This window comes from Plectropomus leopardus, chromosome 23, assembly GCF_026936395.1.
Source record: "Plectropomus leopardus strain MGB_pleo_1.0 chromosome 23, ASM2693639v1, whole genome shotgun sequence".
Lineage (NCBI taxonomy): Eukaryota > Metazoa > Chordata > Actinopteri > Perciformes > Serranidae > Plectropomus > Plectropomus leopardus.
Genome location: NC_142198.1, coordinates 2,544,400 through 2,557,687, shown reverse-complemented (window position 1 = coordinate 2,557,687; position 13,288 = coordinate 2,544,400). Strand labels below are relative to the sequence as shown.

The 13,288-nt window shown below is 37.7% G+C and overlaps 2 protein-coding genes across 2 annotated transcripts; both read right to left on the bottom strand.

Moving 5' to 3' along the window:
- Positions 1–402: 402 nt before the first annotated feature.
- On the bottom strand, positions 403–6,883 carry trmt10a (tRNA methyltransferase 10A). The gene is made up of 7 exons (XM_042512377.2): positions 6,383–6,883; positions 5,574–5,742; positions 4,127–4,198; positions 3,975–4,049; positions 2,420–2,569; positions 2,207–2,312; positions 403–989 (listed from the first exon to the last, which is right to left on the bottom strand). The coding sequence occupies exons 1-7, from the start codon at positions 6,568–6,570 to the stop codon at positions 796–798; spliced, it is 954 nt and encodes a 317-aa protein (XP_042368311.1). The 5' UTR covers positions 6,571–6,883; the 3' UTR covers positions 403–795.
- Positions 6,884–8,274: 1,391 nt separating this feature from the next.
- Positions 8,275–12,051, bottom strand: LOC121962034 (nuclear factor 7, ovary-like). The gene has a single exon (XM_042512216.2). It carries the CDS (start codon positions 11,843–11,845, stop codon positions 10,412–10,414), a length of 1,434 nt encoding a protein of 477 aa, XP_042368150.2. The 5' UTR covers positions 11,846–12,051; the 3' UTR covers positions 8,275–10,411.
- Positions 12,052–13,288: the final 1,237 nt, after the last annotated feature.

The window sequence follows — 13,288 nt, the reverse complement described above, 5'->3', positions numbered from 1 at the left end:
TTTGCTGTGCTTAGTGTGAGCAGGGCCAGATTAAGGCTTTCTGGGGCCCTGGGCCAAAAGAAAAGCCGTGGGCCCCTAATGTTCAACCTTTTCCGCTGTGTATGTGTCGCTTACTAATTATTAATTAGTTTTAGGTAATTATAGACTATAAGCATAATATCAAATAAAAAATAGAAATAGAAAAACCAAACCAATAGAAAACCCCATGAGTCCTAAAACCCAGACATCTGAGATGATCATAGATCATCATAGATGTCTAACCATCATTACGCCAAACCACACTGAACATTATCTGTACCTCCTCAACTTCTTCACAGACTGTAACAAAGTTGTAATTTTTATGTTGTGATTGTACTTTCAAAAACACGGTGATATACCGAAAAACTTCAGGGCCAGTAACAATCATGTTCATTTGTTGACTTTATCTTTGCTCTAACAATTCAGCACCAGTCCTCCAGCTCTAGCTATTGAGCTACAAAAAAAAGGAATTAAAATTCAAGTATAAATCATTTTCTGTAAGAACAACTTTAGTCTGCCAAAAACTGTAGCAAAACTGAAATTTTCATGAGCTGTGTTACTGAATTCTTACCCATTACAGGATTACAGGAGGCACAACGTAAAACTTCCAATAAATAGCTGGTTAAAAAAAAAAAGAAAAGAAAGGCTCCTCAAAATTTCAAAGTAACAGATGCTAAGTGAACAGAAACATGTCTCTATTGAGCACAGCCTGAGCATCAATATATTCAAACTCTCCCATAACAACATCTGAGCTTTGACTGAAGTTGTCCATTTGAACTATGTTGATGCTCTCTTCTCAGTTTGGTCCGGTGTGTCGGGGTCAGAGTCAGAGTCCGAAATGTCCTCCTCTTTTTCCTGAGTACTTTTTCCATCCTTGTCCACAGCCACAGCACCTTTCCTCTGAGGCAGGACGGTGAAGAAGGCATCCTTCCAGCTGCCCTTCTCCAGGTACGCCAGGATGATCTCAAACACTAACCCAGGGATCAGAGCACACTTTAAAAACCAAATAGAAGCAGTAGGAGCAAAAGGGTCGAAACAGGTATTGACTAACCTCTACACGCAACAGCAATAACTAAGAATGGTAGGTTGAACCTTTGCTAAGCACACCACCCTGAGTTACAGCTGCTATACCTGTCAAACGTTTTCATTGTTCCCAGCGGTGCACATATTATGAATGACACAATTTGTCTTAACCTCAGGCCAAAGTGGACAAGAGCAGAGCTTCATATTTTTTAATAGCTGATTGTCAATTTTGCCAATTAAAAAGATGACTGTCATGGGCATATTTTATCAGTTGTAGTTAACTAGCAGAAAAACTGTGAAACTTCATCTCTGGCTGACCTTTTATATCTTCAGCTAACTCATAGGAAAACTAAAACCTGGAAATTGATTTTAAATACATCCGGCAACATACATGAAGACTAACTTGGTGCAGTGTAATGATGTAAACCAGACTGGAGCTAAAACTACAGGGTCCCATGTGAAAAGTTAATATCATGATATGTTTATAATCCACTCAGGCTCTGCTGTATTGCAGGATAAAATTAGTTATACAAAGAGCAAGAACACAATTATTTGTATCTGTTAAACCAAATTATGTGTATCTATTTAACCCACTACATTATCTGTTCGACCAACTAAAGTATGTGTTTAACAAACTACATTATCTGTCCAGTCAACTAATTGTCTGTATCTGTTCAACCAACTCAATTAAACTCAATTACACCATTATAAAATATATACACATATACACCATTATAAAAATATGACTATTTTTTTGTCTCCCTAACATAACCTCATGTAGAGTTTTATTTCAGATATATATTTAAAAAGTTACTTCTAACTTATAACACCACAAAATAATGTTATAACTATAGGTAGTATGCTGGATTTTCAGCTAACATAAAAGAAGCGAAACACAATGCTTTGTCCATACTTTACACTTTGGATGTGTCTTTTTGGTTTCAGAATGGCTAAAAGAAAACATATGGCTTTACAAGGTCTTCATATACAGAGAGAGTATCGTTAATGTAAACGGATAGAAATCTGAAGCTTGAAGACCTGCTGTGCTGTATGGTTTCTCAGCTAAAATCAGACCAAATTGCTCACCAAGTTGCAACTACCACTTATGAGGTAGGTTTAAACTAATAATATCAGTCTCATATTTCGGTCTAACACTAGTCTTTACCGTGGTTGACTGCCAGAACCTTCCGACTGTTCATCTTGACAAAACTGCTCAGAGGAAGCTGAGCATGGTCGATCCCCAGCTCCTTCGCTTTCTCAAAGGTGATCCCCTGCAAACAAAACCCAGACAGAAAACTGACCAAGACAGAAAACGGACCTTGAATTAGCGAACAAGGGTTCAACCAGCAGGGTGCTGCAGCTGTGAAGCCACACAGACCTTATGGTGGTTGTGGTCCACCAGGCCTCCTATCACGTAGGCCTTTTTGGGGTCTAGTTCTTCCAGCACATTGGGAGAGTCCGACGTCAGGTACACCAGCTCCTCCTTCACCACAACCTCACTGTAGTGCTCTGTTTTAATGGTGATGTCCTGCACATGCATAAACACAGTTATGAAACACTGCAGTGGGAGACAGACTGTACTATGATATCAAACACAAGTCAAACTGAGATGGAGAGAACATTTCTACAAAGACATGCAAATATTTGTAATTGCAAGGAACACCACAATCTAAAAAAGTGGTTCTTAAACCTTTACTCTCCCCCCTCCACCAACCCATTTTTTTATCATTCATTATACAGCAAGTAGTTCTAACCAAGCTATCTAATTGGTCCACAAATCTCTAATTTTAATGGTAGGTTTATTTTAACAGTGAGAGTGAATATCAGAAAAAAAAATCCAGAAAAATCACATTATATGAAAGTTATAAATTAATTTGCATTTTATTGAGAGAAATAAATATTTGATCCCCTACCATCCAACAAGACTTCTGGCTCCAACAGACCAGTTATATGCCCATGAGACACACAGGTTAGTCCTCTTGCTTCAAGAAAGCACTCCTAATCTCAACTCGTTACCCAAATAAAGGACACCCGTCCACAAATTCAATCAGTAAATCAGATTCCAACCTCTCCACCATGGGCAAGACCAAAGAGCTGTCTAAGGACTCCAGAGATAAGATTGTGGACCTGCATACATACGACCAAGGCAACAAAGGAGTGGCTCAAGAAGAAACACATTAAGGTCATGGGGTGGCCTAGCCATACTCCAGACCGTAACCCTATAGAAAATTTGTGGAGGGAGCTGAAGCTTTGAGTTGCCAAGGTACAGCCTCATAACCTTGAGGATTTGGAGAGGATCTGCAAAGAGGAATGGACCAAAATCCCTCCCCAGATGTGTGCAAACCTGGTGACCAGCTACAAGAGACGTCTGACCTCTGTGCTTGCCAACGAGGGTTTCTTCACCAAGTACTAGGTCAAGTTTTGCTAGGGGATCAAATACTTATTTCACTCAATCAAATGCAAATCAACCTATAACTTTAATATAATGCAATTTTCTGGATTTTTACATCATAAGTGTAGATCATAGCGTAGATAAATTCTGCCAGCAGTAAAAGCACTTTTGCTTTGCGCCGCTGGTCTTCACAAGTTTGTTTTATGGTCATATGGCCAGATGGAATTAAAAAAGACTATATCTCTGGTTTTAATGGATCAATTTTGATTTGTTGTCTTCTTAACTGTCCACCTTGAGTCAGACAAGGCTAAATAGGAGTGTTCTCATAAATCGGTTTACATGTGTAGGAGCTCTTCAACATTACACATTCAGCGCATGATGGCAGCATGACTGGTGTATGTTCACTTGTGCGTGACAGAATAACCCAAAAACACACACAGCCTGCTTGAAAGTTCTTCTCCCAAACAAAAGCCAGACTGCAAAGAGATGCTCGGCTGTGAAAACTCAAATGTGTGTCCGTGTCACTCAGCGTCGTGCTTACCTTCCAGTTGACCCATCCTTTGTCCTTTTCATCCATGCTCTGTTTCAGCTGTCCACCCAGGCTCGTCAGATAAAACTGGAAAAGGTGAGAGCAGTGTTGAAACATAACAGAGGATTGCTTCTACCGTTCAGTGCCAGTCACTGCTCACTCACCTGCACTGGATGTGAAGCTCGTCTGTTCTCAGCGTAGCACCGCTGGATCTGTTTGTGGAGCTTGCCAACATCCTGAAGGCACGACAACATGATTGGTCAGAAAAGCCACTACAAACAAGCAAGCAAAACTTTACATATTATATTTCATTCCAGCTGGAAGCACAATGTACTGCACAAAGTGCGAGGTACAAGTTACAGGCACAAAACAAAGTCCTCAACTGACCATGTATACAAATCAATCAATTAAAAATAAAAATAAAAATTCATAAAATAATAATTAAGATAAAGAGCGAAGAGATAAAAGATTTGAAGACATGTGAGCCAGTACTGACACATTTTTTAAATTAAAGTTTAATTAAATAATATTACCAAAAGTGGACCATTAAAAGAGATTAATTATTAAAAATAAAGCTAAAAATAGAATAAAATAAGATAAAAAAAACAATAAAAGATGATAATACACAAGAAAAATCCCCCCAAAATAAGTCCAAATAAAAGATAAACCAATAATACAGTAAAAGTAAAAATGTACCTAAGTTAAAAACAAAATGAAACAAGTAAAATAAAACAAAATAAAATAAAGTAACTTATACTTAATATTTAGGGCCCACTTTGATATTACACACATAATGTGCTTTCGAAAATCAAGCTCAAAAGAATATCATACATTACTATAATTTCCTACTTTAATTGAGTTATTTTTTTAACCAACATCAGTCCTAATCATGAATATCAAATATTCATTCATTTTCAGAATATTAACTCTTTGAATGATTGACTGTGACAGTGCACCTGCTGGAAATAGCATATATTTTCAACATATGCTGAATATGATAAAAAGACATAATCAGGTGGAAAATAGTAAAAATGACTAATTCCAAGGCAAAATCCCAGAATGACACCCAAAAATAATACAATGCATGTTTTTATGCTTTGATGGCTGTGGGATCAAAAATGTACGGATTAACGGATTAAACAAAAATACACAATTTCGCCAAAATGTATGCCATGTGCATGAACAGCGAATGTGCGTGTAAAATGCACCAAACAGTCCCTAAAGGTTAAAGTAGTCAAACCAGACCACTGGAATCATTTTTATTTGCATCTATTTATTTTGTTTATTTATTCATTTTAATATGTTTATTGAATGAAGTTACTTTATTCTCAGATTTCTAGTTAGACTTTTGCACTTTTCACAATGCATTATACTAGGAAAATGTTTTTTTTCTTCATAAATTGATGTTTTTTGTTAACATAATCTACAATATGTAATTTTCTATCACTTTTTGCAAAGGTATTTCTTAGTGTGTTTTTTTAAGGGGTTAAAAACTGATACTGTTGTCCTACTCCTAATGTCATCAGGCAACATGTTCCAGTAGCCTGGAGCATAATGACAGTTCATGTCTCAACATACATGTACTGGGTATCCCTCCACTGAGCAGTTTACCTTGATTAGCATGAGGTTATCGAAGCTGCAGTCCACCACCAGCCTCAGTGAGCTGGGCGTCACCTCTCTGCGTGGACGTTTCCGGAAATTCAGAGCCTCTCCTCCCTCCTCCTCCTGGTGATTGTGCCTCTGCAGCCGGCGCTGCTGCTTTCTCTCCTTCCGTCTCTGCCTGCAGCAGAAAGCACACGTCAGATACTGTTCATGTGATCCAGTCATTGTTGGTTTTGCTCAATGCATGAAATTTGTCAAAATCAAATTTGTCATGAAAAGTTTGCTAAAAAAAAAATACAGAATATCACTGAACTTATCCTTTCAATTAATTACTGCTGTATGACTCAAATTTAGGCCACAGCTGCATACTCAGCATCCCTGTCATAATTCACAGCGTGACATCAGCAAAACTGATCAGTTGTATCCATTGATAACAGTACAACTATCAGTGTTAACCCTTTGAAACCTGACCAAATTGACTTGATTTCTTTAACAAACAGGGAAAGAAGCAAATTAACAAAAGGCCCTAATATTACAAAAATGAGTAAAAAAAAAAAAAAAAAGCACAATAAAATTATCTGAAAATAAAGTTTAAAAATGACCATAATAGTGCAAAGACATATTTTTATTATTATGTAATGTAGAAATATAGTTTTCTGGTCATATTTGTCCTTGTTTTTCCCTTTACACGCAATTAAGTCATTTTCTTGCCAACTATATTACTATTTGGATTTTTTTGTGAAATTTGCAATTTCTTTTCCCACGTTTACAAAAGAAATTAAACCAATTTACTAAAAGGATTAAAGCAGCGGACTTACTTCCGGAGCTCCCTCTCTTCTTCCCATTTCTGCTGCTTCAGGAGCTTCTTTCTTTGCCTTTTGGACACAGTTTGCTTCTCTGCTGCAGTTTCCCCATCAGCGCTGCCTGTCTTCTCATTGCTCTTACTATCTCCATTCTCCTCTTCCCTCTGGGCTGAAACTTCGCTCTTCACGCTGTCATCAGCCATGTGTGAGCAGCTCAGAGGACTGCTGTCTGTCTGCTGTTTTCTAGCAGCTAGCTGCTGCTGTTAGCTCGTTAGCTGCTGTCAGCAGAGAGCTGACCGGCAGCATTTAGTATCACACTTCTTCACTTTATAATGTCGCTGACAACGAGCCCCTTCTCAGAGTGACTCCGCATCCGGAAATACAACCACTGACAGTCAAACAAACCGAGAAAAATAAACTCTACAACTAAATAAGCTGATCAAACTAGCCACACACTTTCACATGTATGTTATCAGGTTGTGTTGGCGCATATGTGACGTCATTGTAATGCGCCAGATGCGTTCAAATGCTACCGAAGAGTGTTAGTTAGATGTTGAAAGCGAATTTCAAAAGAGCAAATAAAGCCGCTTGTTTTTAAAGTAAAACAACAAAAATAAATTTCCATTCCTAACATTTTTACCCTTACATTTTAATTTCTTTCTTTAGGAGGACAAACTATACGAATTTCAATGGAGGCAACGTGAAGTGAAGGCAGCATCAAGTGGAGAAACCTTTTCCTTTTTTTTCTTTTTCAATTTAAACAAAATCTCATGTAAAAACATCATGGCTTTAAGATCTATCTTCAATAGATCAAGTGCATATAGAGCAGATAGAAAAAAAAGATCAATCACAACAAGAGTTTGAAGTATTATAGTATAGTATAGTATAGTATAGTATAGTATAGTATAGTATAGTATAGTATAGTATAGTATAGTATAGTATAGTATAGTATAGTATAGTATAGTATAGTATAGTATAGTATAGTACAGTACAGTACAGTGTGATATAGTATAGTATAGTATAGTATAGTATAGTATAGTATAGTATAGTATAGTATAGTATAGTATAGTATAGTATAGTATAGTATAGTATAGTATAGTATAGTATAGTATAGTGTAATGTCGTGTAATATAGCGTGGAATGCATATATATATATATAATTATTACATTATATTATATTTCTGTATTACACAATAGTATCAAGACCACTGGATGACAATTATGGAGGATATTTCTGGCCATAATTCAAATTAAAAGTCCAAATAGAAAATGAAAAGGAATAAGAAATTAAATTAAATTAAATATATGTTCAATTTACCACACTGCTAGGAATTATCAGGCCACTATTAATCCTAAAAAGAAAAAAAGGAAATTAAAAAATCTAATTAAAATGTGAAATGATCATCATAGAAAGGTTCAAAGTGAAAACTTAAATTGTAAAGATGAAACTGAAAGTAACAATAGAAAATAGTTTAAGAGAGAGAGAGAGAGAAAGAGAGAGAGAGAGAGACACATTATGTGCCTGTGTGTGTATACAGTTAGAGCCCTGCAACATGATCCTGCATCCATCCACCTCTATACCCTCCTAAGCCAGAGTCTATATGGGCCCCCAGCCAGCAGAGGAGCCTTTAACACTGACTGTTTATTTAGCACACATTCCAGCATCAACAGTGCTAAGCCAGTTTTTCAGCCTTGCAAACATGCCAATAAATTGTCAGTGCTGAATGGGATTACTAGAAGATAAATTGATAAATGTATTTTACTATTATTTTTTGGTCAAATGTTTGAAAGCGTCAAGCCTCAAGAAAGTGTTTATTTCATTTACAGACCAACAAATAACTGTCTCATCCTCATTGATTTAATTAAAGGAATAGTTCCACATATTGGGAAATACACTTTTAAATAAATACGCTTTTAAACACACTTTATTTCCAAAAGTGACATGAAAAGATTATTATCAATCTTATGTCTGTGCACTACACTGAGATATACTGACAATCAAATGAGTATTTGTTTGTTTTTTCAGCATTTCTTTTCCTTACACAAATCATGACATAGCCTGGCTCATTTTGTGTAAAATAAGTTTTGAGAAAAAAATCTGTGTTACAAAGTGTTACAACAACAAATAAAAATGTATGATTCACACACAGATATGCATTAAAAAACATTAGGGTGAATGTCAAACTGCATTTAATGAACTAAAAGTGAATTATGCCTGTTCAGTAAAAAAACTAGTTAATTACATTTTCACACATTTTACATTAGCGTTCAATAAAACTTCCCTTGCTGTATTCACAGTTTTGAACCAACACTATATATTTGCTAAACATATCAAAATGAGAAAGCTAAACAAGCCTCATTTCAGCATTACTTTCTTTTTGGAGAATTTATTGCTTCATTTCTACATTTGAACCTAGCTTTCCCTGCAGCACATTCACCATTTCATTCTTAATAAAAGTCCCCTCGCTCCAAAAGTCAAAAACATCCTCAATTTTTTTTTGTCCGTAACTCATCGACTTTCAATTACCTTTATAATATTTTCTGTCTGTCAAAAAAGTTCATAGTTTCAAAGCTGCAGGATGGTCTGGCCTCTCACTCCCATCGTATTTAAGCGTCCTTGTGCAAAACTCAGTGAGGCATCAGAACATCAAGCCTTCCTTGCGACCTGTATAAAAAAGTAGTTACACTTACAGTATTTCATTTCTTAACCTGTAATAAAAAGGCTGCCCTTTAAAATGTGATTTGGCATTTTGACAACATTACAAGACTCAAAATAAACAAAGTTCATATTCTTCTGAAATATACGAAAGAAGGTATCTGGATTGGTAACATTTTAAAGTTAATGTTACCACACATGTTTTTTTAACAGCTTCTGTCCTGTAGACAACAGGGTCATTCTGAGACGGAAAACATGCAGTGTTTCACTCCTTATATTTCTGCCTGTCTCAAAATAAAAGGTTGCATCACCTAGCCGACTCACTGTGGAAGCATCACAATGAGAATGAGAATCAGAGCTCAATTCCAATTGAAATTGAAATGCTAAAGTCAGTGTGGTAACATGGTCACAATTACAATGTTAATATGATAATATTATGCAGGTTTAATATTTACCATGTTCACTCTTTGTGTAGCATGTTAGCAGGCAAACAGTTGCTAATTAGGACTAAACACATAGTACAGCTGAGGCTAATCTTGTTAGTAATGCAGGTATGTGTCAAAACACCAAAAAACAACTTCAGTGTGACCTGATGATGGCTCTAGAGGAAAAAACCTTCTCCCTGTAATGTGAAAATGTAGGATCAAATATGAGCTGGGCTGGGAAGGGGGCCTAGGACATGCCCAGTCACCTGATCACACAGCCTCTCAATCCACAGCACCTCCCTGCCTCTTGCACGTACAAAATAAATGGGAACGGTTGGTGAGAAGGCGGAGACAGGGGGCTTAGATATACTACCAGGATCAGCCAATGGCAAAATGCAGTTGCATTAGCAGGTTTCAACCTTTAGAGGGCAGTCACTATGCATATTTATAACACAATAAATAGAATTTTAATACTTTGCACTCAATTGTCGAGAGTTCGACCTAGGGGGCCATGATTGTAAAGTTGTGCACCCTGAAAGTAACAGCAACATTTCTCCACATTACACTCTAAAAGATCATTTAAAAAAGGTATGAATTTTTCGAAGTCACTTTTTAATCACATTTAGAGCAATATTTGTGAACTTTGTCAGATTTATTCTTTCATGAGAAATATGTTCAAGATAATGTCACCACTAAATAAAAACGTTTAAAATTAAATCCATATGTTAAATGTTTTGCCGTAAGGAGAGAAGCCCACAGCTCGGGAGAGGTGGAGACGGCCTCGCTGTATCAGCTGAATTCAACCAGAGCTAACCGGCTAACCCAGAAAGAGCTGTCACAGCAGGCGACAGTGTTGGGTCAAACCCGGAAAGTTGAGGTTTATGCTGCGACTCAACATATCAGATGTCTATATATCAGTCATCTTATTATTATCATCATCTGAATTATCCTAATAACCATGATCTACATCTCCAGCTGTGTAGAGATGTTCACCGTTTGTATCTTCAGAGGAACTGTACTTAGAGTGCTAATGTATGGAAAAAGCTTGTCAGTGAAAGTGTGTTTGAAAGTGTAAATGTGTTTTCCAGTGTATGGATCAGAAAATGACAGCTTTCCTCTTCTCCAGTCCAGACACATTCTGATCCTTTGGAGTGGCCTCGTCACAGAGAGAACCATATCTGTAACTGATGGAGAGTATGCTGTATATTTACCACCCCGGAACCATATTTCCCAGTATCCCCTCAGAATCTCTCCTTTTCTTGGGACAGACTCTGCTGCCACACCCACAGACCAGTCTGTACCAGTTTTAACACACTCAAGTTCAACATCCCAGGTCTGAATCCCTGAGTTAAACCCCTCGGAGCCCAGGACTGTGGTGTAGTGTTCAAATCTTTCTGGATTTTTCGGAAGCTGTTTCTCTCTCTCAGTCTTTACACATCTCACACTGGTCAGATCTTCAGACACGATGAGTTCTGGATGCGCAGTGTTTGGGTCCAGGATCACAGGAGTGTAGGAGACTATGTCCTTCATCTTGTTCCAGATGTTGAAGGTCAGGTTGCCCAGGTGTTTGGCCACATCTATCAGAGCTCCTGGACCCAGCTGTGGCTCCTCCAGCAGGGGGCGCTGCTGGACTCTGTCCACTGCAGCCGTGTAGTTGTGCAGAAATGAGATGTCTTCAGCTCTCAGTTCCTCCTCGGTGGCTTTCACTGTGTCTGAAAGAGCTGCTGTCTCTCTGTTCAGAGCATCCAGCTTGTCCTTTATCATCTCATTCTTCTGCACTCCTTCCTCCCACAGTGCAGTGATCCTGGCCTCCTCTTCCTCCTCTAGAAACTGGTGAAGCCTCTCAAACTGCTCCTTAATCTGCCTCTCAGTCGTTTGGGCCTGAGTTATTAAGTGTTCTGCTGTTTTTTCCCAGACAACTTTAAATTGATTCAGGTGCTCCAGTTTGTCCTGCAAGGGTTTCAGAGTGCTCTTGAGCCATTCCTTGTAATCTTGCGCAATTTCATCGATGGGTCTGAAGCTGTGGTTTGCATGCACTGTTGAGTCTCGGCAGACGATACACACTGGCTGCATATGGTCCAGACAGAAGAGTTTCAGTTTCTCTGAGTGCAGACTACACAGAGACTCAGACCTCTCAGATCTCTCAGTCTCTTCTAGAAACAGCTTCTGAGTGAATGCTTCACACAGGTTCTTTAATGCCAAGTTACATGGTGGGTCACTCTTTGAAGACCTTCTTTTACAAAGTGGACACTCATTATACGGTTTCTCTGACCACCACTTTAGCAGACAGTCTTTGCAGAAGCTGTGGCTACACGACAGCAAAACAGGATTTTTAAAGATTTCTGTACAGATTGGACAAGAAAAATCCATCTCAGCCTGGTTTGCCTGAGCAGCCATTTCTGAGTGAAACTGAAACCAAACCAGATGGAATCTTCAAATGTCGTCTCTCAAGAGTCGTCGCTTCTCTGAAACTCTGTCAGCAACCAGTGGAAGCATTGCGGTAGTTGAAGATGTATTCCAGCATTCTCAGTAACCCTATGAACTTCTTAATGCTTCTCTCTCAGTGGATGTCAAAGGTTTTGTATCCTGTTATCTGTCTGCGTGTGTGTCTCCATCCTCAGTGAACAAACCTAGTTTCTTGGTTTATAGCTTGATAGTCAGGTTGTACCGCCTCCCAGGATGTGTTCCATGAAGGCACATTCTGATGTGGGTGTGTTGCCACTGGTTCAATGTGCAATAGTTAAGATATAAACCAGCAAATCCAGTTTAACAGCTTGTCGAACAACAAAATAGTGCATGGTGGTTTGGACTCTGACTGAACAACTGTTGTCAAGGCAGTCCTAATTTTTTCATCTTTCTGTCAGATTTCAGAAACCAAGCCTCAAGCATCAAATTAAAAACAGAGGTATTATAAAATAAAACAGCTACATGAGAATAGTGCTAGATCTACAACCCCAGTTTAAAAAAAAATTGGGTGTTCGTTTTGTAAAACATAAATATAAGCAGAATGATTGATTTACAAATTTATTTATTCTTTCCTATTCACTTGTCAAAAGTATAAAGACAGGATATTTGATGTCCAAACTAATAAACTTTAATGGAGTTTTTAGTGTAAATATTCACTCATTTTGAATTTGACACCTGTCAAATGTTTCAAAAAAAGTTAGGATGGGGGCAATAGAGGACTGGAAAAGTTGTGGAATTCTCTAAAAACACTAATGACAGTAACAACTTGTAAGCAATGACAGTGTCCTTTGAAAGGGACATCCTCGAAAGACTTGGTTGTTCTCGAGCAAGGACAACTTGAGGTTCACCACTTTGGGAACAGTTTCAGAACATTTCACAATGCACACTTGCAATACATGTAGGATTTAAACAAATTCAATCCATAATATCATGAAAACATGCATACAATCTGAAGAAATCTCTGTAAAGGGCAAAGCTGAAAATTAATACTGAATGCCTTTGACCTTTGATCCTTCATGTGGCATTGCATTTAAAACCAACTTGACTGTATGAAGGATATTACTCCATGGGCTCAGAAAAATTTTGGAAAACCATTGTCAGTGAATACATTCATTGCTGCATCTACAAAGTTCAGACTCTACCATGCACTATAGGTAGACTTACATGTGTATAGATTTCTTAACTAAGTAGAAAATTTCAGTGGAAAATCTGATTAATATCTTAATAATTATGAATAATTACGAATGAACCACTGCTCTTATCTTTGTATAGCATGGAATGAAATACGGCATGTGTAAAGGTCAGTGGAAGACTAATAAAAGTAAAGTTTTACTTACGCTGCATGTGCCTGTGGCTCACAATGTAGGTAGCTCG